At 46.4% G+C, this 26,047-nt stretch overlaps 1 protein-coding gene across 3 annotated transcripts in view; it reads right to left on the reverse strand.

The window, feature by feature from the left end:
* Positions 1-875: 875 nt before the first annotated feature.
* Positions 876-26,047, reverse strand: part of LOC144723676 (ras guanyl-releasing protein 3-like) — a 37,570-nt gene continuing 12,398 nt past the window's right edge. For all 3 annotated transcript variants that reach the window (XM_078602593.1, XM_078602592.1, XM_078602594.1), the window contains 15 exons: positions 24,856-24,982; positions 24,152-24,214; positions 23,642-23,773; positions 19,913-20,060; positions 18,452-18,625; positions 15,181-15,297; positions 13,582-13,857; positions 11,036-11,116; positions 9,591-9,695; positions 8,300-8,415; positions 7,251-7,395; positions 5,418-5,454; positions 4,192-4,332; positions 3,388-3,938; positions 876-2,641 (listed from right to left, as the gene is read on the reverse strand). In XM_078602593.1, the coding sequence (XP_078458719.1) occupies positions 2,456-2,641; positions 3,388-3,938; positions 4,192-4,332; positions 5,418-5,454; positions 7,251-7,395; positions 8,300-8,415; positions 9,591-9,695; positions 11,036-11,116; positions 13,582-13,857; positions 15,181-15,297; positions 18,452-18,625; positions 19,913-20,060; positions 23,642-23,773; positions 24,152-24,214; positions 24,856-24,982 (2,399 nt within the window). In that variant the 3' untranslated portion in view covers positions 876-2,455. The remainder of the gene's footprint in view (positions 2,642-3,387; positions 3,939-4,191; positions 4,333-5,417; positions 5,455-7,250; positions 7,396-8,299; positions 8,416-9,590; positions 9,696-11,035; positions 11,117-13,581; positions 13,858-15,180; positions 15,298-18,451; positions 18,626-19,912; positions 20,061-23,641; positions 23,774-24,151; positions 24,215-24,855; positions 24,983-26,047) is intronic.

Raw genomic sequence — 26,047 nt, forward strand, 5'->3', positions numbered from 1 at the left:
GACACTAGCCCCAGCCATTGACCTCACTGCACGTCACTGGGTTGGAAGCCCATGTGTCTACTTAGTCACTCCATGCCTCGCATGTCCGCAGGATCAGACACTTCAGAGCGATGTTTTAAATTCCTGAATCTGACGAGCAGGGTAGAGGATTTCAAGGGAGACAATTTAATGACTCCTTTATATGAGAGCAAGGGCTAAAATACTTTACCCCCTCTATGTAAAACCGAAACAGGAAGAATTCTCCACAATTCTGGCTATCGCCTGATGAAGCTGGTTCTAATTACTGTACTGGATTTAGACACCAAGACGCACAACCACGGGCGGGACTGGCCACAGCGGACAGAGTTCTCTGTGGGGAGGAACAATCTCGAAAAACTACTCACTTCTAAATCTTTTGTAGTAATGTTTTTATTACTTTAGTATAAATACATGTTAATTTTGATTCATATGTTGTTTTTGCTGACTCTGAACGAAAAGACACAAATTCGCACGTTTTCTCATTGAAAATAGGTACATTTCAAAATATCACTGTCCTGGTCACAAAAGCAAAGTTTTGTGGGGAATAATAGACTTTTTCTATACATTTTAGGCATAAGCAATTACGAAATGACACTTACTACCCAGGAACAAAAATTGTGACAGTGTAATCTTTGAAGAGGTTCACGGAGACTGCAGTTTGGCTAGAATGTAAGTACGAGCAGAACTAAAGTTACCTCCAAGCACGGCACGGTTCGCTGAACATAAGAAAACCATTGTTGCAGGGGACACAACTGCAACGCACAACACAGAGGTTGCATGTTCATGGTACTGTAACGAGTCGAGGCGTGCCAGGATCAAAATGATGGAATACCGAGGCGAGCCAGAGCAGCGTGGAGTAATTTTGGAATTTGATTTTAATATTGAAAAGCAACGTAAAAAAATGTGATTTGACACGTACATTCAAAACATTGAGAGGTACGTACACGAAGCTTGGAGATAAATACACGTTCATGATAAGCAACACTGTCTTATGTTCGTACTTACTGAAAAATCCCACACGTCTTAAAGTCTACAATCCAGAGCAATAAGTGTCTGGTGAAAACCCACCACTCTCTGCAGACATGGCTCTGAGTGTATTTCACGTTTCCACAATTAAATAACACATTATGTGGGAAGTGAATTCCTGGCAGCAATGAAGCGACGTGAGGCGTAAACGAAGTGGTTTGAGGAGCGAGACACTTCTTGCCAGCGGGGATTTAAAGCCATGGGACACCGATGATGACGACGATGATGACGATGGGCCAAGTGCTTTGGACGTCAAGGGGACTTATGGAGAAACTGCTCAGACACACACAATTTCAACCGAGATGGGTACAAACTGAGCAATCATTGGAAAGACGTTATCAACCAGTTTAAGTCATAATTGGCTATGATGTTCCCATTCTACCACCTTCCGATGTTAGTTGTGCTTTACGCCCATTTCAAACTTGCGCTTTCACAGTCACTTCGCGCGCTGACCGCTTGGTTTGCTGCTCTGCGATCTGCCATTAACATGCTAATCTCTCTTAAACATGCTAGTTTTCACCTGGCAGCTTTTTGATTGGTGGAAAACCAACCACCGTTGGGTTGCCTGCCCACCACTTACATTATCATTGGCTGCTGACACTTGGGCCACGCCCATTTCAAACCTTTATAAACAGTTTGCCTTGGAACTGACCCCCTTTTCCTGAAGACGACCGCTTGTGTTGCGATCGAAACGTCGTAGTTTTTTGTTATTTTCTTTGAACCTATCTACATATCTACTATCTACGTGACTTTACCGAAAGAACCAAGAATAGGACGTCAATTGTTTGTGATGTGATGCGATAATACAATTCATAATTTACGCCGAGTATCGGAACATCAGTTTCAATCAACTTTGTAATTTCACGTTTAGTCTTTTATGCTTGCTGATGTATTTCAAGTGTACATTGCTTACTAAACCGCAGTTCGCTCAACACAAGTCTGTCCCGAGTTTCCTAATCATTGTAATTTTACAATCTATCACTTATAATGCACATGCCATAAAAAAACGACGATGCCATATAATCACCAACCCATAAATTACTCCGGAAAACGTTTCTAGAAACGCTCATTTAACGGTTAAAACACCTTTTTAAAACTAAAATTATTCCTGTGAACATTAACTTGCTAATTCGTAACTAATATGTCCGGTAAAGAATTACTTAAGAAAAAAATCAACGAGTAACGATAACCATGATATGACGATATGATTACCATGGATCTTATATCGTACGATAGATCGCAGTATCGCCATATCAGGGCAACCCTATGTGGATATTTATTCAAATTGTGCCGAATAGAGCCTGTATGTACGTACGCTGAACTTCCTTCGCGCCGTACGTAGCCAACCGCGCTAATCAGAGGTGCGTCACATTCGTACACACACAAACACAGGCGCGACGCATGAGTTGTGTCAGTCTTGATAATCTAGCTGCAGGATTTCCATCTGTTCCGTGATGAAACTGGAGCTTTTCTCACACATCGACTGAATGTGATGTTTTAAAGATGTGAGGCTTTTGTAGGCGGCAGAAAGTTCCATCTGCAACCTGGAGGTCTCTTCTTGAAGCTCGGCGTTCTTGCCCTCCAACTTCTTGCAGCGCTGTGGAGTAGAACAACATAAACCACGTTGGGAAAACGGTGGCCGGTTGGCTCAGAGGTCAGAGGTCACAACAACGAACAAGGCAACACTGCCACCCGTGATTAAACTACTTTTTCAAGTGTGAGTTAATGGTCATACCCTGGTTACCAATGATTAAGGAAACAAAAACACATTGCATTATGTATGCACGTATGTTGAACTTCTTTAACACCGTATGTATTAAATTTGGTTCTGCACTTAATTTGGCAAACAATTCCAGCTCTGCGGATCAAAAACACGAGTTTGACTGCCGTGCAACAATCGCCCAGCACAGTGTTAATGAAAGAGCGAACCGTACTGTGTGATGGGGAAAAGGCCACGTGAGGGATTTTTGGCAGAATTACTGTGAACATTCTCTTGTGCAGCTGCTGTGGACTACGGGTCCACACTGCTCTACGTCCACCGTGTGGACTCTTTGTCTCAGGTCATGAGGCCGCAGCTGGAATTGGCGGGTGGGGGGGGATGCATAAACGCTGAAGAGCACCCCCTGCTCAAATAAGTGTGGGGTGGCGCTCATCTCTACTGGTGGCCCTAAGCCAGCGATTAAAAATGACACGCTTCCATGACGGAGGCCAGTCTCGATACGTCTTAACCACCATCGACTTTCCATAAAGTGACCAGGATGTGCACGTGGACTCTGCCAAGTGCGGCGGTCCAATGCCAGAGAAGCAAAGGAAGGCACGAGAAGTAAAACACAGCTGCATCACCTCTTCCATTTGCAAGGCCTTCGTGTGTGTCACGAGTGTCCGCAGGGAAGCTTCTGCCCGATATTTGAGGCAGCTCTCGGTGCTTCCTCCCGCACGCTGTAGCTGGGATTCGGGCGAACACAGCTGAGAGATTTCCCAAGCGTCCGAGGCGTCGGGCAGCAGCAGCTTCGGAAGAGCCTGATGCCTTTGCACCCTGTTAGATAAGGCATCGAAGGCCTTCTCCGGGACCCGCGGCCTGGAATTCTGGAGCCTCTGCACCACCTTCCCCCTGGCGAGCGCGGAGTCCGAGCCCGGCTGCTCCGCGTGCGCGCAGCGGCCCCCGTAGCGAACCAAGCGATTCTCCAACGTGGGCGGTTCCTCCGCGTCGACAGCACATTGACGTTTAGGAATCGGCGGAGGGGACAGCCAGTGGTCTGTCTGCGTGGCCCTGTTGACGGTGGAGTGGTGCACTTTGACGGAGATCCTCTGAGTAGAGCTGGTGAGCAGGGTGAGGGAACCCTCATTACCGTCACTGCCCTTTCTGGACTTGAGCAGAGCGCACAGGTCAGGAGCTACGGGCGAAAGAACCGTTCGCACAAGATTAGCCGCTTGTCTGCCACTCTCATGAGTGACTTACCATTACCGTGTTAAATACACAAATACGACTGTCAAAATCACCATTCCTTATCAAATACTTCCGAGGACAAACGCACGACTGAAAGCATCACAAAACGGCGGGCCCGGCGTCCTTTAGAAAAGGAATAAAAATGGGGTGCGCGCGCCGCGTGGCCTCCGTATGAGGGCGACGTGTGGGTCGCCACGCACCGTTGTCCGGGCTGTGCGTGGGTGTGTCCGACAGGGACGTGAGGGACGGGGATGGCGACGTGGCCCCCCCTCCGTGCCGCCCGCTCGACGCGCACTCCATCACCAGCTCCTTGCACTGCCGGTGGCAGTTCACGCCGCAGTCTGCCATGGGGAGAGACGCGGGGAAAGGTGGGGAAAGGGGACGCGCAGTCGACAAACGCATTCGGCGACAGTGGCCAAGTCACGGCGACTACGCGGCCCGATGAAGCGGGGCCGCCGACACCTCCCGTGGCAGCCTGAGTCGGGGGAAATTCCACATTCCCGTAGTAGGTGGCCAGTCTCTGTATAGGAAGGCCATCGTTGACGTCCCACGTAGAGGCACAGTCGTGTTTCCCTGTAGCGCCGCGTGTTTTGTTAACGCAGATTTGATATATAACGCGATTCATGTATGAGGGAACACATATTTTTTATAACGCGAATTGGATATAATGCGATCGAGCAAACGGAACTACGTCGCGCGAGTAGGAATAAGCGGTCGTACGGCTGCCTCGGCGTAGCATCGCACAAGGCAGTGGGATGCTGCTGGATGCTTCAAGATGCTACCCACGCACCCCGGTCTCTGTTTGGCCTGCGTACGCATCTTACACCTTATCACGGACCGAAATTTTTCCATAACGCGGTGTTCTTCAGGAGCCACCGCCATGTTCTAGGAGAACAGACTGTGCTCTTTTTTTACGATGGGCCAACTTGTGAGTCAAAGACTCTCACACCGAGCACTCTGTACACAAGCATCACATCTTGATACCCGTAATGCATTCGAAAAAAACACTACATTTGCCCAGGAAATATTCAAGTCAAGGTGCAGTTTGTCTTCCTGCTCAAGTGTTCATCTCTGTTGGCGACCTTAAGCCATCGTTGGAAATTCCAAATTTCCATGGCTGGTGAATGGTACGTCTACATTGTCACTTTTCATTACGCCTTCGAGGCATTTTCGTAGCATTCCGTTCCAAACGTACACAAGTCGTGCGTATGTATGTTTTTAACTTCTTTTGCACCATACGTGGCCGACCGTGCTAATCGGAGATGAGTTGCTTACACACTATCCTGACTTGCACATTCGTAGCAGCCTCCGCTCAAAGGCGATATGATCCTTTTCACGGTTGCTTTATTTAAATTGCTTTAAAGTTTGGGGAAAACAGGTGATAATTGTACACTGGAATACACATTTTAAAAAAATAGGAGTTTACCTTTGCACTTGAAGCCTTGCTTCACAAGGCCCCACAGCTTATGCAAGAGAAAGACGTCAGAGGAAGGGGCAACGTTAGTCACACGTACACGTGACGATGCATGCACTGGCCCCGAGCACAGCTTGCAAACTCCAGACGGTTCACCCACATTCTTGTACAGGGAAATTGAGTTTGAAAAACAAATTGTCTACTTGTTTGCCTTTCTCCCTTGTGACGAGACCTTGTAGGATGAACTTTGAGATTTATAAGGGCATGGGGGTGACGAATAAGATCTGAATTGTTATACTCATTGGTTTTTTCGGTAAAGTCACGTATGTAGAAATAAAAGAAAAAATTTACTAAATAAAATGACATTTTATTTTATTTAGTTAAGTAAAATTAAAAAAATTACTAAATTAAATAAAATTTCATTTAATTGTATAAAATAAAATTTTATAAAATGAAATGAAATTTTAGAATTTTATTTAATAAAATAAAATAAAAAATTTTTAGTTCAATTTCTATTTTATAAAATTAAATGTAATTTTATTTTATTTAGCAAGGGGGAAGCCAGAGAGGAGCAAGGGGGAAGCCAAAGAGGAGCAAGGGGGGAGCCAGAGAGGAGCCATCATGCGGCTGCGGAGCCGCAGGTCGCCAAGCCCTGATGTAGCGGAAGGCGGTGGTCGTGGGGGCGCCCGTGGTATTCACGCGCAACATCTTTTGTTGTCTATTTTCACATTTTAACTCCCAGCGCGCTCATCGGCCTCACAGCTCGAGACAAAGAGAATCCGTTCGGGAAAACTCGCAGAGCATCGCGACCGCCGTGTGCCCCACGCATTTGAGAATGGCTGCACAAGACATTTTCAGAGGACTTCTCCGGGAAAATTCTTCCAAGTGGCCCTGCTGGGGCGCATTTTCTCACGCACTCTTCTGCGAGATGATTTATCGCGTGAGAGTTGATGCGATATATTGTTTTTATCGTAGCCAAATTGAGTGCACATCCAAGGGGGCAGTGACCACGGGATATTTGATTTACTATGTTACCAGGTAAGGCCCACTGAGCTGTCATCACGCGGACATTTATTGCAGACAAATACTCTAAGCGCGTGACGTTGATTCTAAATGTGGAGGGAAAAACCGGAGGACCCGGAGAAAAATACACGCAACCACGGGGAGGACATGCAAACTCCGAATATACAGGTGTCAGGGTTGGGATTTAACCTACAACCTCCTGTATATCAGGCGAGGGAGTGAACATCTCGCCACCCAGTATGGCGGGTTCCTGGCACGGAGGTGTTTTTAATACGATTACTTTCATGGAGTCACTGGTAACCGGGCTAAAACTATTGATTCACTCCACTTGAAAAGCCAGTTGAATCACAATTCAGAATCAGAATATTTATTTATCCTGGAGCAATCCGATGAGCTATAAACTCTTTTTCACAGATATCCAGTCGGGGTGGGTAAGAACGTAACAACAACAAACAGTACAAAAACATGACAGGAGTGAAACATACAAGAAAGGCGAACAAAACCCCCAAAAATCATACAAATACAACCAAACCATCCCCATCCTACCAGACAAAGCCCACTGAGATATTCACTCATTTTTCAGAAGCGATCTGGCCACACATGATAGCTCAACAAAGTGGCCCACCAAGTGGAATTCTATAGCAGCAAAATCATCTCCATAATCCCAATCATTAATCTATAATGCGCCTGCCCACAACTGGGTGGCTGTAACCTGGATTCGAACCCAGGATTCTCAGCGGTGCCGGCTCTGCACTCTGACCCGTGGGCCACGTGGCCCGGCCTCTCTGCAATGAAACTCTGGGTGCGATCGTGGCGACTCACAAAGCCGGCGCAGTGCTCGCAGAAGGTGGGCTTGAGGTACGTGGTCTCCTGGAAGTTGTGGGTGAACCCTTTGCCCAGCTTGCAGCGCAGAGAATTCGCTCGCAGGAAGTAGCCCATCATCTCCTCCTTGCTCACCTGACCGATCCTTTACGCGCGCGGAGAAATACGGAGCGTGAAGATGTTCATGACTATGAAAAATAAGGATAGGTTTCATCCTCCCTGGCAGTAAACACAGGTGGTGTTGAGATGTTCAACCACCCAATAGATTCCTTTGGCAAGGAGTCAAGGCTGCATTAACCACATGCACTTGTGGTGAACATGCAAACAAAACATGCTCTGATTAATCTTGATTGGAATATTTCGTGACTGCAGGAATCCATACTCTCTGGTTTTTTCGGTAAAGTCACGTAGGTATAAAATAAATATAAGCATTGTCTATAAAACGGATTGGTCTACACCAGAGACAGCCTTCTTTAGGGCCTAATCTGACCCGTGTCAGACCAGCCAAAAGACGATGCAATTATCAGGGCATTGACAGCTCGGGTTGAGCAGTTAGGTCTATGATATATATACAACTATGATATAAATCTATGAACTATGATATGAAACTATGAGAATATTTCTATATCATAGATGATACGGTATATATAATTACATATAATCTGTGATATAATCCTTGTACACCCCTGTCAACTAAATCATTCCATTCTGTTACCGTTTTTTAAAGCTCTGTCAAGCACCTTGAGTGAAGAGGCTCTATAAATATAACTTAGATTAGAATGTGATGATGACTGTGATGATGGTGATGGACTCAGTCAACGCCTGTCTGCGATTCGAATTCACAAACATCCCGTCCTCAGCGGAGCTCTCGAACCGCGGCTCGGCATTACCTCCACACGCCTAAGAGAGCGATTTAACCTTGGGTGGCTGACTAGGGCTCGAACCCAGCCGCTCTGAGCTCACTCAGCGCGGTGACGTGAGCATCTCTCCCTCTCTCCGACATGAGCGCAGGGCGTGCCCGAGGGCGCCGGCACCATCGTGCCACTCACTGATCCCTCCGCAGGAAGCAGAACGAGTCCAGGAAGGGGAAATTGGCGGTGATGTTTTGGAAATCCTCTTGCGCGATGTAGCCGTCGTGGTCGTGGTCGTAGTTTTTGAACACGGTCTGCGGAACGAAAAAGCGACGAGGCTTTGTTGAAGCAGCGGAGAACGGTCCGAGGCCGGATGAGCGAGCCCCTGCATGGTGTGCCGTCCCCTGCTGCCCCCCTCCCCCACCGCTCGATGAGAAGACCCATAAGTTCAAATCCCAGTCGGGGTTTCGCTCAGCCTCTCGTTTTTGTTTTTCTGTAGTCAGTAAACGGAGTACCACTTTTCGGAACGTGAACAGTGAATTGCTGGCCCTGGCGTGGGATTTTCACATCATTGCTTGAGGCACACCAACAGCCCAATGTCCGATAGGGGTGGGAAATACTTTGACTTCATCTTTTGACTTTTCAACAGAAACAGAAGATTGAGTGATCAGCAATCATGTTCATCGGCAGCCAAAACGTGAGATTTGTAAAAAAACTGCAAGTAAAAGTGTCTCCCTTGTTTGCGAGGGCACGAGACAAAGCTCCTCTCCACAAATAGTAAGCCAGCAGTGGAAATTCCACATTCCCGTGCCACTGACTCCTGTTGACTGTCTATAACAATGCGCTTCAATGCAAGGCCCGCGGGCCATTGGCGGCCCCTGGTGGCCTTGAGTACGGCCCCCAACAAGACACAACACGTGACAACACCCCACCATCATCGTGCTGTCCAACCAAATGGTTTGAATTGTGTGGCGGCCGTCGCACTGATGGTGTCTTATCGGCACTAGTGAAGAACACTCCTCTATAAAGTGGCACTCGATTGATCAACCAAAGGACTATATTGGCCCTCAAGTGGGACTTGTGCTCACGATCTTTCCGTTTGATGATGGAGCCACTGGGCAGGATTCACGTTGATTATTCATGTGCAGGTTGAAGGCGCAGCCCTGCAAATGCTCACGCCACTGCTGGCTGGGAAGGCCTTCGCTAGCGGGAGCGCTGGAGAATACCTCTCGGGGTTACTTTGGCCTACTCTTCAATGCCGGGCCAGACATCTTGGAAGAGGTGGGAGCAGCCACACTTTACTTCACCACACGCGATGTGCCGATTGACTGGTGCACCTTTTTATTACTGCCGGGCGGACGGAGGTGGAGGGGATTTAAGAAACTTGCACCGGGGTTCGGGAGATTGAACTGGCGACGTCTGGATCGTAAGTCCGGCGCGCTGGCCATTACACCACGGCAAGTAAAGCGAGAGACTGCCAGAGACAAACCTCCACCATCTGACGGATGTGGCGATTGATGGCGGCAGGGTCTGGCTTGGGCTGGGCTTCCCTGGTCCACTCCAAGGATAGTTTCAGCTTATTTGGAGTCGAACGCTGATGGGGAAACAATGCAACACGATTCAAACGAGACGTAAACAGGCCAAAGCATAGAGTGCGAGTGGGAGGTGGTGGGCTCGTCACGGCTATGTCAGTGACACTGAGCAGACAGTGAAAAAAACCTGGTTTCAGTTTAACACGTAAAGAGGCTTTCGCGACCAAATATTATCCACAATAGACGTTTTTGGGGTTATATCGTGCAAATATAAATGTGTCGTTAAACCCGACACCACCCGATGCAACCAATTCGTAAGGTTTGTCACGTAAACAAACGAATCAGCATCTTCTGTTTACAGAGACAAACCTTACTAATTGGCAGAGGTGTGGACTCGAGTCATGTGACTTGGACTCGAGTCAGACTCGAGTCATGAATTTGATGACTTGCGACTCGACTTGGACTTGCATAACAATGACTTTGTCCCACCTATGAGATGTGGACTCGAGTCATGTGACTTGGACTCGAGTCAGACTCGAGTCATGAATTTGATGACTTGCGACTCGACTTGGACTTGCATAACAATGACTTTGTCCCACCTCTGCTAATTGGCATGTTCTGTTTATGTTACAAACCTTACTAATTGGCTGCGTCGGGTGGTGGCGGGTTTAACGACATAAAAAACGCCTCCATTATGAATCTGGTTTCGAATCCGAGTTGCAGATTACACTGGGCTCCCAAGTGTCGTGCACAGCTTTGGCACAAACGAATGTATGACAAATTATTGCAGACATTTCGATATTCCGCTTCAAATCGGCGCTTCCAGCTTTGAGGAATGAACATTTTGCTTAATTTTCATGAACTAAAGTTCTTGTACACGGTGGCTCAAGGGGCTAAAACCGTGTCAGAGCATTGAGCTGGCATCTCTGAGATCCTGGGGTCCAATCTCTACGTGCATTGGTGACAAACACTGCTAATTGGCGGCCATGCACGTGGCCTGTAATCCAGCACTGTGGAGGCAGCGAGGGTTGGTGAATCGCGCCAATGTTGTGGAACTTGCTTCCCGTGGGAGTCCTGGAGGTGCCATACCCTGGTTCACCAGGAGAAGGCGGTGCAGCATAGTGTGGACTAACGTCATCTGTCCCATCTATATGGGATAGAGTGTTTCCCCCTTGCATGCGTGGGCTTTTCTCCGGGTGCTCCGGTTTCCTCCCACGTGTATAAACAGTCATTCGTTGCCTAAAATCATCTCAGTATACTTGACGGCCGACAACGTAACTGGGATAATTTTTTTGTGAGCGCACAGAAGTGGACGCCCGTGCCGGTGACGGGCGCTGACAGGCGCTGTCAAGCGCGCTCGCATTTGCCTAAAGAGCCATCGCAGCAACTCGAAGAAGCTCACCGTTGCCTTGCCGTTTCGAGGCTCCCTCACGAACGACAGCTCATATATCTCCTCCTCTGTGTAGTACAGATCCAGAGACACCTGCGCAGCAATCAATAGGCCACAGCAGCAATCGGGCAGAGGGTACACGAGCGGGAGATTAAGCATCTCAGAAATGGATAACAATAATAACAATCGCGGCGGCGGCAGCATGTTGTGGAGGGTAGTCCAGACCTCCCTTTCCCTGGCGACTGACTCCGGGCACTATACACTATTACACACTATACACTACACTACAATACATTAATATACAGTACTATACACTACACTACTATACACTATACACTACTATACACTACTATAGACTAAATTTCGATTTAAAGCTTTCGTGACTGCAGGGATTCATCTTCTTGGTTCTTTCGGTAAAGTCACGTAGAAGGGAAATATTTTATATAATAAAAATAAAACATTATAAAATACAATTTTCACGACGTTTCGGCCACAACGCAAGCAGCCGTCCTCAGGTGAAGAACAGGTTTGTCGGAAAGACAGTGTCTGAATGAACACCACCAAGCTTGGCAGCGTATATTTAAGCTGGGTTAGGGGAGGAAGGGCGCCTTGACAAAGGAATTTGCATATCAACAGAGGAATTTAGCATATTTATGGAGAATGCAGATATGGGATTAGTCACTACTTGTGGAATGCGTAGGAGGGGGGGGGGTCTCAAAGTCATATTATGCCCGTGCATTATGTAGGATTAGCAGCAACAAAGGGAGGAGGTAGGGTTAGCAGTAATAAAGGGAAGGAATTTTAATAGTAAGGAGCTGCAGCAGCCAAACCACCACGTAAAAAACTAAAATATAAACTACATAAATATCATCAATATACTAAATATACTCTCCAATAAGCTGAGCTACTAACATTAAGTCATACATTACAATTCTATGTCGCAAAAAATATAATATGCCTCCAGCTAAACTTTTTCCTTACATCACACGGATCTACCCCGTACTATATACTGACATAGACAAACCCAACATTAAATTATATACTGCATTACTATATACAACCATATACCTTAGACTATACATTGTAATATTACACTATGTATTATTCTACCCACCCGACTGTATACCACACTGCTGTATATTCACTATACAATTACGATACTATATATTATATTAAACATTACACTTTTATACTATGTATTATTATACAATCTGCTATACACTATACCATTGACCGTCGCGTGAAAGGTACTAAGAGGAAGCAACGAAATATGTCAATGGGAGAGTGGTAGCAGGAGACTTGTCCCCAGACGACCTGCTTGTCAGTTTTGATGTGGTTTCCTTATTCACCAAAGTTCCTGTACCTGACACCATCGCAATCATTGAAGACTTGGTTCATCAAGGACTGAATACTGAGGTACCCCCCCTGGTGAGACACTGCTTAACCAATACATACTTCACCTGGAATGGAACTTTCTACAAACAAACTGAGGGCACCCCAATGGGCCCCCCCCCTATCTCCGGTTGTAGCCAACGTTTTCAAGGAGAAATTTGAGACTGACGCCATCCAGACTGCCACTCAATGCCCGACCTTATGGAAGAGGTACGTAGATGACACTTTTGTCATCTGGCCACATGGCCAGCGTGCTCTAGACCAATTCCTTGACCACATCAATTCTATACACCCAGCCATCAGATTCACCATGGAAGTCGAAAAAGATGGCAAGCTACCCTTTTTGGATGTCCTAATTAAAAGGAGACCTGATGTTCAATGAGCCACTCTGTCTACAGGAAAGCTACCCATACGGATGCTTACCTAAAACCGGATTCCCACCACCATCCATCCCAGAAGAATTCCCTCATCAAGACTTTACACTATAGAGCCCGATGCATCTCCGACCAGGAACACATTGCCAGTGAACTCAAGCACGTACGCCAAGCTCTTAAGGATAATGGTTACTCCGACTACACAATCCGCAAAGCCATTACTCCAACCATCAAGAAGGATCCGGTTGAGGAGCCATTCAAAACCATCAGAGGGGGGTGGTTAATCACCTGATAAAAGGCTCTTTCATCAAAGAAATGTGTGCGTCATTACTGATTTCATTCTGGGCCCACTGATCTACTTTTGGGGCCCTAAGCATTTGCTGAGATTGCTCATGCCGCACGCTACCACCGCACACATACTCAGCTAAAACTCAACAATTTTTTTGTTTTACCAGCTCAGGCCCACTGAGCTATCTTTTCCAGAAGCGACCTGGCCACAAATGGTAGCTCAACCAAGTAAATTATCATCATCACGTGGACATTTTATTGCGGACAAATACTCTAAACGCATGACGTTGATTCTAAAATGTGGAGGGGGAAAACCCGGTGGATCTGCACTAAAATCCACGCAGCCACGGGGATAGTAGAGACTCGCAAATGCCAAATACACAGCAGCAGCACGCGTCAGGGTCGGGATCGAACCCACACTCTCCCGCGTACCAGGCGAGGGAGTTACCATCTCCTAGCCACCGCGGACCCCTCCTGAGGACGGTTCCTCCACAGGCATCTCACCGTGAGAAGGTGAACAAGGTCCATGTTGGGTTCGATCTGCGGTGGAGTGTGGTGCAGGTTCATCAGCGGGCTGAAGGTGGCGTGCAGATGCTGCATCTTGGCGAGGTTGATCCTCTCTCCGCCAAGCCAGTCGGGCAGGGCGGCATGCAGAGACACCAGGTCCTTGAGGTGAACGGCCAGGACGGGCAGCCAGAAGCCCTCGCACTGAGACACCGCCTGCCGGTAGCTGCGGTAGTTCCCTGACACGGACAGCAAGTCCGTCAACTCGAGCAAGACCTAGAAAAGAAGGGAACGACATTGAGAGAGGCCTTAGTCATTGAAATCAACAAGACAAGCATGTATGTGTGTGTGTTGAACTTATTTTGCACCGTACATAGCCAACCACGCTAATCGGACGTGCGGGGGAAGGACAACAAACTAAACACAAAAGGGGTTTTAAAGAAATGAGTTTTAAATCTAGATTTAAAAGTTCATAGCTCCAGTGGCTTCCTAAAATCGGAACGAAGAGCGTTCCAGACGGCCGCCGATCCGCATCTAAAAACGCGCAACGCAATGACCGTATTTGTTCGATAGTTTGCCAAAAGCCGCTGCGAGGATGACCGGAGTTTGCGTGATGGTGTACACTCCTTGACGAGAACAGCAAGATACTGTGGTTCATTTGTGGAAAGCACTTAGTGTGTAATGTGTTCGACCTCATAATGTATTCGTTCAGCAACCAGCAGTACGTGCTGGAAGTACACATTTGGGATGGAATCTAGACCCAAACAATTATAGAGATGTCTGGCCAGCATGACTGAGCAGAGTAGGCTAAAACACGCTCGGGAAATAATTATTTGGTGACGCTGCTGCTGCTGAGTTGGCAGTGATCCAACATACCACAGTTAACAATAAAAAACATCACATACGTACATATATACAAGATAGGCGACGTTTTGGGTAATGGCCCTTCTTCATGGCACATAAATAGAGATGCCAGAGAGATAAAATGTATAGATTTTGAGACTGCACTTGACATAATGGGACCTCATGAGAGTTAAGCTAAATTTTTTTTCGAGAAAACCAGTCTAAAATTTTGCATATAATTCGCTATTAGTAGCTAATGATTAATTGACAAACCCTTGAATAAAAAAACAACAATTACGACTAAATAAACTGATTGTACATTCAAGTAAAAATAATCAATGTTGCTGGCACATTGCATTGTGGGAAGATCTGTTCTTGTGAGAACAGGGCACAGTGTGCATAGCGATGCATGGCAATTTTACTCTGTAGAGGGGGTGCTATGGTGCTCCCTCTAGTAGAGATACTTCCTCCAGCGAATGTCCTGGATGAGGTGGTAGCATCTACGGTGTGCCCCTCCACGCGTGACCTGCCAACAGACCGTGGCGAAATTCTGGCCGGACAGAGGCAGGGGATTGAGGAAAATCGACGATCGATCCAACTGCCGTGCAGGGAGATCGAACCGATGACCTCCGGATTGCAAGTCCGGTGCACGATCACCGTCACCGCAACATTACCCGTTTGCTTACTGCCGGAAGACGCTTTAAGGAGTGAGCGTGCACTGCGTGTCCCGCATGAGGCGAAGCGCTCCGACGTTACCCTGTTGTCCTCGACTTGAAGGAAAGCGATTGTGTCGCGCAGCCTGGAGATGGAGCTGTGGTTGAGAGCCCCCACCACCGCCATGAGCGTGTTGAAGTTCTGCAGCCGCAGCAGATTCTTTGACCGACAGCGGCCCAAACACAAACGCAACACAAATTAATGGGACAGCGAGAGAGAGGACGCCGTAGAGCAGGGGTGTCCAAACTTTTTGCAAAGAGGGCCAAATTTGATAAAGTGAAGATGCCCGGGGGCCAATAGTTCCTTCCGACATTTTTACGACAAAAGTTAAGTGAAAACACACCGTTATAAAACAATTATCATTGTCACAATTACCTTTATTTTTCAAATGACAATGTAACCAAATATAAGCCACTCAGGCAGACGTGAACAACTCTAAATACACAATTTTGCCTTTCATTCAGTCAGATAACATTGAACAAACTGTATAAAATACCTTAAATTTCCATGAGTTAAATGAATTTACCTCGTGAACATTTTAAACAGGAGTTATAAGTAATGCAAAGTGGTCTGTTATCATTAAACTTTAAAACAAGTGAATTTTGTCTTTTACAAGATCTTTCAGAAAGCAAGAGTTTGTGTCACATCTACAGGTACATAACATCAACAATTATAACCAAATCTTATTCAAGAGTTTAATAAAACAAGTGCCATAAGTCCAAGTGCATTATTGTGCTTTAGGCTTTTCACTGTTAATAGTGACAGATGTTACCGTTCAAAACACTCAATTTGAGATTGATCAAGGAACAGATAACTTGCTGACACTAATGAGAAGGGTGATACTGAGATCTAGATTTCAGTAAAGAGACCAGGTCAGGCTTGAGGGCAGTGGTTGAGATGCATAAAATGCCACGCAATTTGGAGTCACTCATCCTTGACCTAAATCGGTTCTTATTTAAGTTAATGACTGAGAATGTTTGCTCACACAAATATGTAGAGCCGAATAACATCAGCATTTTCTTAGCGAATGACCGCATTTCTGGAAACCTGCTTTTGTCCAGCTGCCGGTAAAAGTCAACAAGAGAACACTGCTGGTGGTTCCCGCGGCACTCATCGTCAAACTGCAGCTCAATGAGCTCCAGATGCAGCTGTGGAGGAGCATCATCAGGGTCCACGGAGATGGGAGAAGAGAAAAGCAACATGTCCTTTTCTATAACTGCAAAGTCCCGAAAGCGTTTGTTAAATTCCACAGAAAGAGATGCGATAGCTGTTGCATAACTCTTCATTTGCGCACCAATGTTGTCCTGTGAGAAACTGTCAATGACCTATTTTAAAGCTGGGAAGTGCGCGGTGCAGGGCTCTGTTTGGGACAAGTGTCTTTGGAAAAGTTGCAGTTTGGTTCCAAAGGCCTTGGTGTGAGCATATAGCTGGCTCACCACTGCATCTTTCCCTTGAAGATTAACATTCAGCGCATTCAGCCAGAGAGCATTAGAATGGTGCTGCCACCGTGTGGCAGAAAGAGGAATAACATCTTTAAAGTTTAATGATTTATTTATTCTGACAGAGCTAGCGAGCCATAAATAACACATTATAAGACCGAAGCTGCGGGCCGTATGAACTCTGACCGCGGGCCGTGATTGGCCCGCGGGCCGGACTTTGGACATGCCTGCCGTAGAGGCATCAGCTCTGCCGCTCTAGCTAATGCTGGGGAGCAATTCTGAGTTAGTGCGGCAACTCTCTGTGTGTGACTACAGTGAAAACTCCCCAAGTCAGGCTTTCAGGGCATGCCAGAAAGGCTCCTTGAAAATATTACGTAATAACAACAACAGATCTTAAAGTGTCGCCCTACAATATATTGCTCACGCTACTGCTGGTGGAACGGCTTCCACGAGAGGGAGCTCTTAGAGAGCCCTTTTAGAGGGGGGGGGGGTGGTATTTGGCCTACTCTTCAACAATTCAGATGTCTTGGAAGAGGTGGGAGGAGATGAAGAAACTTGCATGATAGTTTCAACTGCCGCGACCGGGAGATAGAACCGGCGGACTCTGGATTGCGCTAACCATGACGATGCGGCAGCTTCTATCGAGGCAATAAACATACAAAAATAACAGACGATTTCAAAAACTCCAGTCCGAATACCTGCAGTCATAATGCAAACAAAAAACATAACTCTGATAATGTATGCACTGTCCTTGAAGTTGATTGGTCCACACCCGAGACAGCTTTCCTTAGAGCCTAGTCTCACATGGTGTTGGACCAGATGACGCCAAAAGGCGCACAACTCAAAGACAATGCACCATCAGAGTATGAGAGCTCGGGGTAAGCATTTACACCATTGGAATCTCATTTGCCAGTAAAAAATATGATAATTGTTTTTTTACCCTTTTATCTGGCAACAAAACTGACACAGTTTTTACAAGGAGTCATGTTTGCATAGACCACAATACCAAAAGGGTAAAAACCAATTATCAACACTAATTGTTATAACAACACTCCTACAACATCAGAGTGCAGCGCCACATTAAATACGCACTACAATGACAATAGTTTAAAGCGATTTGAAGCATGTTTCATTTTCAAAATAGAAATATGATTTTGTGGAGGGGGGGGCAGAGCTTTGTGACGTCATATTTAAGGGAGGGGGGGGGTCTGACTTTTTGTGACGCAGTGTGACGGGGGGGGGTCAAAAATCGTCCAAAATCGCGTGACGTCATTTATGGACGGCCCCTTAGCAGAGCACGTGGTAGACTGATAGTTAATCGGTGAACCCATCGCCTCACATGCCGCGGTATACCACGCCGTCTGCTGGGACAACCTTGCACTCTCGTTTAAAAAAAAAGAGTTGTTCATAAATGCATCACATATCTCGACCGTAGGACATGCGAAGTGCGTTTGTACTCTATACCATGAATATCAATCCAAATAAGTTTCGTCTCGTCAACGTCGCACTTTCTAACGACGAGGGAAGTGTGTGTTGCACACTCGAAATGAAGGACATAGGGCAGGTGCTCAAAATCGAGGGCAAACACATCTATTGTGGTTAATCTTTGGGTCCTTTACCTGTAGAATGCAACAGCACGTGTGTCACACACAGCAATCTTCACCGAGTCGCCATTAACCACGTGACTGGTGTAATCATTAACCCAGCCAGCCCACCCGCAGGCCCAACTCAGTCATCACATGCTGGTGTACACACGTGCATTGATGTAGTGTACAGCACATGAGGACTTATTAAAAAAGTAGTCCATTCCTAATGTGCCACATGCGTGTTCGAGACATGGTGGAGCGCCGGCCGGGCCCAGTAGCGTAGCGCACCTGCGCGAGGTTGAGGAACGAGCGGAAGACTTGCGCCCGCTGGGCCGGGAGCGGCTTGCTCAGCACCATGAGCTGCACCCACTGGCTCACGCCGTTGAACAGGGAGATGGATCTCTCAAGTGCCGGGACCCCTTCCACGGAGCCCCGCACCACGAAGCTCCTGTAGTCCGCAAACTGCCAGCAGACCGGCGAAACACGATCAGCGCGGGCACGCCGGGGGCGCCGTGAACGGAGCGTCGATTTCGATTCGAGTTGTGCATGTCTCAGAATGGATTATCTTCCAAGTTCAAATTGATATTACACGTTTTTATTTAACTCACTGTTGTTGTTGTATCCTCAAATCTTGTAACTCAATTTTAACCCACTTCCCAATGTGGTATCGACTGCAAACTTGGTATACTTATGTCATACTGATGACAATACCATATTCAATAAAAAATAGATATTTTTAAACATTATTTTCTATATGTTATGTTTCGGCTTGGGTCTAATTGTCCACGCTGAACTCACGTTGGCTGTAATTGGCCACGGTTCCTTACGTTGCGGAAAGCGTTGGGGCCACTTCCTGGAGTCGTGGAGTTCTGCCATTATGAGTACGGTACATTTCATGAAAGCGTGTTTTAAAAAAACGTATTTTTAAATATTACTTATTTTAGTATAACCAGGAAATAACTCAAGTGGCCAGGATGGAGTATCACTTACAAGAGTGACCCGGGTCACCAAACTGAGTTAAGCAAAATAGGTAAAATAATGTAGGGCAAACGGAACCAATAGAAATGGTACCACAAACAAGAAATCTATAATATTGTCCTATCTATCATAAGTCAATGTTAAATACATTCCCTGCAGTGTGAGCCAGCTCGGGCAGATTGTTTTAGGGGCCGTCCATAAATGACGTCACGCGATTTTGGACGATTTTGGACCCCCCACCTTCGTCACACGGCGTCACAAAAAGTCAGACCCCCCTCCAATATGACGTCACAAAGCTCTGCCCCCCCCCCGCCCCAAAAAATAAAACATGCTTCAAATCGCTTTAAACTATTGTCATTGTAGTGCGTATTTAATGTGGCGCTGCACTCTGATGTTGTAAGAGAAAACATTTTTTTAAAAGTATATTTAATTAAGTAGAACGTGTTGTCTATATTTATTTAAAGTTGCGCATTTTGATGTGACGTCACATTTCTCAACCCCCCCCCCCTCGTCACACATCGTCACAAATGTCTGACCCCCCCCCCCCAGGTGCGTGACGTCATTTATGGACGGCCCCTTAGGACTGATCAGAGTACAATTCCCACGCTTCTTCCGTTTGTATCGTCACCATTTACGGCGGTGACTTGGATGAGCGGTCGCGGGTCGCCTCGGTTATTGAGGGACGCGTTGAGTTTTTGTTGCTGTTATTATCTGTGCTTCCGCACCACCGCCAAAACGCGGATGCCACGAGCGTCAGTTTGAGTGTCTTACAGAGACGCGACGGAAGTACTTGTACTCCAGGAAGGTGAGGAGCTCGGCCAGTTCCAGCGCCTGGAGGTGGTCCAACAGCAGCGACATCTTCCTCCGCTTCTGCGGGTGCGGCCGGCGCGTCACCCTCCGCAGCCAGTCGCACGATGGGCTACAGAAACGGTGCCGCTTAGGTATCGAGTGCACACAGTTTTGACATTGGGAAATGTGCTTTACTTATCCAGGAAAGTCGCACTGAGTCCTAGGACACTTTTGCAGACGGTCCTGCTACTACGTTGGGTTTTTACAAAATGTTATTAAGATGTTTTCGGCCAATTAATGACGAGTGTTTTTGATGCAAGTGGGAGGAAACCGGAGCACGCACAGAAAACCCACGCGTGCGAGGGGACAACGCTCTATCCCTGTACAGAAGGAAGCAAAGTGATTAGACCACTCGCTGTACTGCCTCCTCCTGGTGAGTCGAGGAATGCCACCTCAACTCCCACGGGCGGGAAGGGAGTTTCACGACAATTTGTGCGGCGATCCTCCAACCCTCGCTGCTCCCTCCACACTTGCTGCATTACAGGCAGCCGCGTGCAATAGCCACCAATGCCCGGCTAGACATATGGTGCATTTTTTTTTTAAACAGAGTGCAGGTCTGAAGGCCTAAAACGTCATGCGGCCAGCAACAAACGGCACGAGCGGAGTTGCTCAAGTGATTGATCGCACGTATCTCAAATTGAGCAGGGTGATTATCGGAGCTTGGAGAAAGAGACAATGGGAGGGAATTTCAAAGTGCGGCAGTGCACAGGAAGATGTTGAATACAGTATGGCTGGGATGAAAGTCAGTCTGGCAGACCGAGTCTTCAACATGGGTAAAGGAATCAATGAGTGAATTTCATAGGAATAGTAAGCTAGACTAAACAATGTTTTATTTTACCAGGTTAAGGCCCACTGAGCCATATAGCTCTTTTTCACAAGTGACCCTGGGTATCACAAATGATAGCTCAATGAAGTGGCTTATCACGTGAAAATGAATAGCAGCCAAATACTCTAAATGCATTTTGTTTCTAAACGTGGAGGGAAAAACCGGAGGACTCGGAGAAAAATCCACGCGGCCGCGCGGAGAACAAGCAAACTCCAAATATAAAGCAGGCCTCAGGTTTGGGATCGAACCCACGACCTCCTGCATACCAGGAGAAGTAGTCAACACTTCGCCACTGCAGCAATAGAAGATTGATAAGGAGGATAATGAGCACCAGTGAGTGAGTGACTGGAGGAAATCGGTGAGAGCCGGATGAATCAATCTGACTGATTTACGTTGAATTCTACAAACTACAGTGATGTAGGAACTGGGTACTCCACCTTACATATAACATACAATTATTTTAAAAAAATCAAAAAATCACGACGGTCGAAACGTCGTGATTTTTGTAATCATTTTATGATTTTTCTATCTACGTGACTTTACCGAAAGACCCAAAGAATATGAATTCCTGCAGTCACGAAAGCTTTAAGTCATCGTCAATAATTTCATGAACGAAATCAGCACCGTGCTGGTGACACCTTGATGAAGGCCGCCTGATTGGTGGGTGCCCACACTGAGCGTACAGAGAGCAGAGTCCTTGCCTATGACGTCACCTCCCCAGCACTCATTCAAGCATCATCATCATTAGTACAGTAGAACCCCTCTTAACGACGGCAATTGGTTCCACGGTGAGTGATTTGGTCATTAAGTGAGTATAGGAAATGCACGTTAAAGGCTTGATTCGTCCTGACAGCATTGAAAGTTACCCTTTTTCACCCAAAAAACTACTTTATAACATTTAAACAATGGATATTGATGCATAAAGATACTAACAACATTATAAACACATATTATTAAAAGAAACATGGTTAATCAACGCTTTAATGAATATTTACTGTACCTACGACAGCCCGTCGTTAACAGGGGAATGGTCGGGAAGCGAACACATTGGGCTCTATGGAGGCACTACTCTATACTATACACTACTATACACTACCAGAGGTGGGACAAAGTCATTGTTATGCAAGTCCAAGTCGAGTCGCAAGTCATCAAATTCATGACTCGAGTCTGACTCGAGTCCAAGTCACATGACTCGAGTCCACATCTCATAGGTGGGACAAAGTCATTGTTATGCAAGTCCAAGTCGAGTCGCAAGTCATCAAATTCATGACTCGAGTCTGACTCGAGTCCAAGTCACATGACTCGAGTCCACACCTCTGTACACTACTATACACGATATAACTATACACTATACATTACATTACTACACTACTATACACTTCACTCTACACTACACATTGGGCTCTATGGAGGCACTACACCAGGGGTCGGCAACCTACGGCTCCGGAGCCGCATGCGGCTCTTTACGGGCTGCTTCTTGACGATATGTACGTATGTACAGTATGTACTCAGATGCATTGCGGCTCTTGAAATACTGAATTTTGTACCGAATTGGAAAGAAATGGCTCTTCTTGTTATTTTGGTTGCCGACCCCTGCACTACACTATACTATACACTACACTATACACCAGAGGTGGGACAAAGTCATTGTTATGCAAGTCCAAGTCGAGTCGCAAGTCATCAAATTCATGACTCGAGTCTGACTCGAGTCCAAGTCACATGACTCGAGTCCACATCTCAGAGGTGGGACAAAGTCATTGTTATGCAAGTCCAAGTCGAGTCGCAAGTCATCAAATTCATGACTCGAGTCTGACTCGAGTCCAAGTCACATGACTCGAGTCCACACCTCTGCTATACACTACTATACACGACGTAACTATACACTACACTATACACTATATTACTACACTACTATACACTACACTACACACAACACATTGGGCTCTATGGAGGCACTACTCTACACTATACACTACACTACTATACACGACATTACTATACACTACACTATACACTACATAACTACGCTACTATATACTACTACACTACTATACACTATCTTCTTGGTTCTTTCGGTAAAGTCACGTAGAAGGGAAGTAATAAAATAATAAAAATAAAACATAATAAAATAAAATAATATAATTTTATTATGTTTAATAAAAATAAAACATAATAAAATATTTATTTTATTATGTTTAATAAAAATAAAACATAATAAAATAAAATAATATTATTTTATTTTATTATGTTTTATTTTTATTATTTTATTACTTCCCTTCTACGTGACTTTACCGAAAGAACCAAGAAGATGAATCCCTGCAGTCACGAAAGCTTTAAATCGAAATATACTATACACTACTAAACACGACACTACTGTACACTACATTACTACACTACTATACACTACACTATACACTACACATTGGGCTCTATGGAGGCCCGTCGTTAAGTGATTAGTCGTTAAGAGGGGTGGTCGTTAAGAGGGGTTCTACTTTCGAACTGTGCTTGTTCTGCGGACAGACTGGTCCCACCATGGAAATGTGGAATGTCCACCCTGACTCAGGGCCACCAACAGAGATGAGTGCTGCGTATTGGTCATTAATCTAATTGGATGAGACGCTGTACGTCGAAACCGCTCCAGGGTTTGGCCCATCCAGGATCGAATCGATCCTGCTGAAATTATGCACACGCTAGAAGACCGTGCAGCTCAAATGGGTTGTGTAACGAAATGCTTTCGCGTATTGTACGCGCGGGTACACGGATATTTTTTCCGTGAAGGGGTTGCAACGCGTGCCCGCACGATCTACTTTAATACTCCCCCTTACATGTGAGAGATGTCGATGAGGGACGCATGGTGGAGACCGCCGATCCGGGTGGCCACCTTGTGGAATTCCTGCATGGACTCGGCCAAGCGCTGGTCCAAGTCAAACAACTCTGGGGTTTCCTTTATCCACAGCCTGTAGAACAGTAAACAGTCTTGCAATATGGTGCAGACAGCCTGCAACAAAGTATGCAATATGGACTCTTTCTTGGATAAAAAAAACACAACTCAACACATTCATAAACACCGTGGCCTTAATAATCATAAACAACAAATAAAAGGCGACGTTTCGGGCAATGTCCCCTTCTTCACACCACATGGGCCGGGGGCAGTGAAGAATGACCGTTTCCTGAAACGTCGCCCACTTTTTTAGATTTTCGTTTTAATGACAAATGTGTTTTGAGTATTTTTTTCGATCACGCGAATGCTTTGTGACTCGTAGGGCATTACTCCCCAACGCCGGGAGCGACGCGAGTGATGATAATAATCAGACCGATGTCCGTGTGCGTCTTACTGCACAAGGTGGCAGATGTTCCTCTGGATGGTGGTGGCTCCCATCCCTTTGACGTCTTGGTACGTGGCTGGGAGTCAAAGCTCTAAACGAAATTCCTCACTTTCAAATCTAACTTACTTTTTTATTTGACAAGGTTAAGGGCCCACTGACCTGTATAGCTCTTTTTTCAGAAGCGACCTGGCCACAAACGATTGCTCAACGAAGTGGCTTATCATGTGGAAATGTATTGCATTCATATACTCTCAACGCGTGCTTCTAAATGTGGAGGGAAAAACCGGAGGACCCGGAGAAAAATCTACGCAACCACGCGGAAAAAACATGCAGACTCCAAATATTCCGGGTCAGGGTCGAACCCAGGACCTCCTGTTAACCTGTTAATGAGATTTTATATATATATACACACACAGGGTGCATCAAAAAATGTTAACACTTCTGAGAAAAATACCGCAATAAATGTACCTCCGGGCTCTGGAGACCACCTGGAGAAAATTCCAGGCACGTGTTGACAACGATGACGACCAAGTGGAGACTCTTTAACTTTTTGAAGCTATTAACATTACATTTGTTATCATGTTATAGTGCATTATCCGTTCTTTTTCCATTAGAACGATAGTGTTCACATTTTTTAAGGCCCACTGAACTGCATATTTACAAATCCTGTTGCGATGAACAATTTCTTGTCGGTCACAGATTTCCAAGGATATAGCGTGAGGAGCTGGAGGGCAAAGTCGATGGAGGTGATGAACCACGGGTGCAGCAGCAGCAGCATGTTCACGTGGGACGAAGAGCCGTGGGACGAAGAGCCGTGCGGCGCCACCGGACCGGACTCATCTGTAGGGAACCACCACGGGAGGCTGGAGCCGATCGCCGCCGCACTCCCAATTCGTCTTTTTTATTCATCCCGAGCCGCGACGTTACACAGCCCAACAAACGCGCTGCTTCGACAACAAAATCGACGGCGTCCTACCCCCCCGGAGAGCATGAGCAGGCGTTCGCGGCCGTCGCATGTTGTGAAATAAACGTGTTGAGGGCGCTGTGGATCGGTTGTAGGTGCACGAAACTACGCGTGACATATTCCGTCCGATCAGTCGATTATAATCGGGACACTGCTGTAAACGCGACGCATTGAACACAGCACACGGTGGCCTTCCCAGAGAAATGTTTTGGTTTTGTAAAACAATGCGTGCATCAACTCACGCGAATACAGAAAAAAGGTCAACTTTGGTTCGCGACAAGCCGGGTCCGGTTACGACCAACCACTTTGTGGTTGTCCTACGGCCAGGCTCGCTCCCTGGCATAGGGACGTGGAAATTTCCACCGCTGGTTCAGGGCCGTCAACAGAGGACGAGCACTGCCTCATTCGCTTTGGCTTGACGAGTTTCTCAGTGGAAGAAAGTTGAATAACTGTGGATTAAGACAGTCAATGTCAGGACCCGATGCAGTCTCATTCTATAAGATGGCGGTGGTAGTTGCGTTCCTGAAGAATGCAACTACCACTGTCCCTTGTTGCAGAGGTTCGCAGTTCCGACCCAGCCGGCCGCCCTGGTTAATACTGGGGGCACATTCACCATAGGTGCGCAATTGGTGCGCAATATTTGCTTTAGAGTGGACGTTAAAGGTTCCGTCACGTTATTCGAAAAAAGAGCATGACATGCTACGGTCCAAATTTGAAAAATTACTCCCCAGTTACCTAATTGGGAAAAAAACCCCACACATAGTAAACTCACCCCCTACTTTCAGACTAATGTCCGGGCTTGCAGGCCGGTGCTGTGTACACTTTGTGCAGTGTCGGGGCAGCAGCCACTGGGGTTCATTTATGAAACTGCTGGACACCTCTTGATAAAGAACCTCATCCACAATAAAGGCTTTTGGGTTAGATCGCTTAAGTATAAATGT

Source organism: Lampetra planeri, chromosome 18 (genome assembly GCF_965212315.1).
Source record: "Lampetra planeri chromosome 18, kcLamPlan1.2.h2, whole genome shotgun sequence".
In the NCBI taxonomy this organism is placed as follows: Eukaryota; Metazoa; Chordata; class Hyperoartia; order Petromyzontiformes; family Petromyzontidae; genus Lampetra; species Lampetra planeri.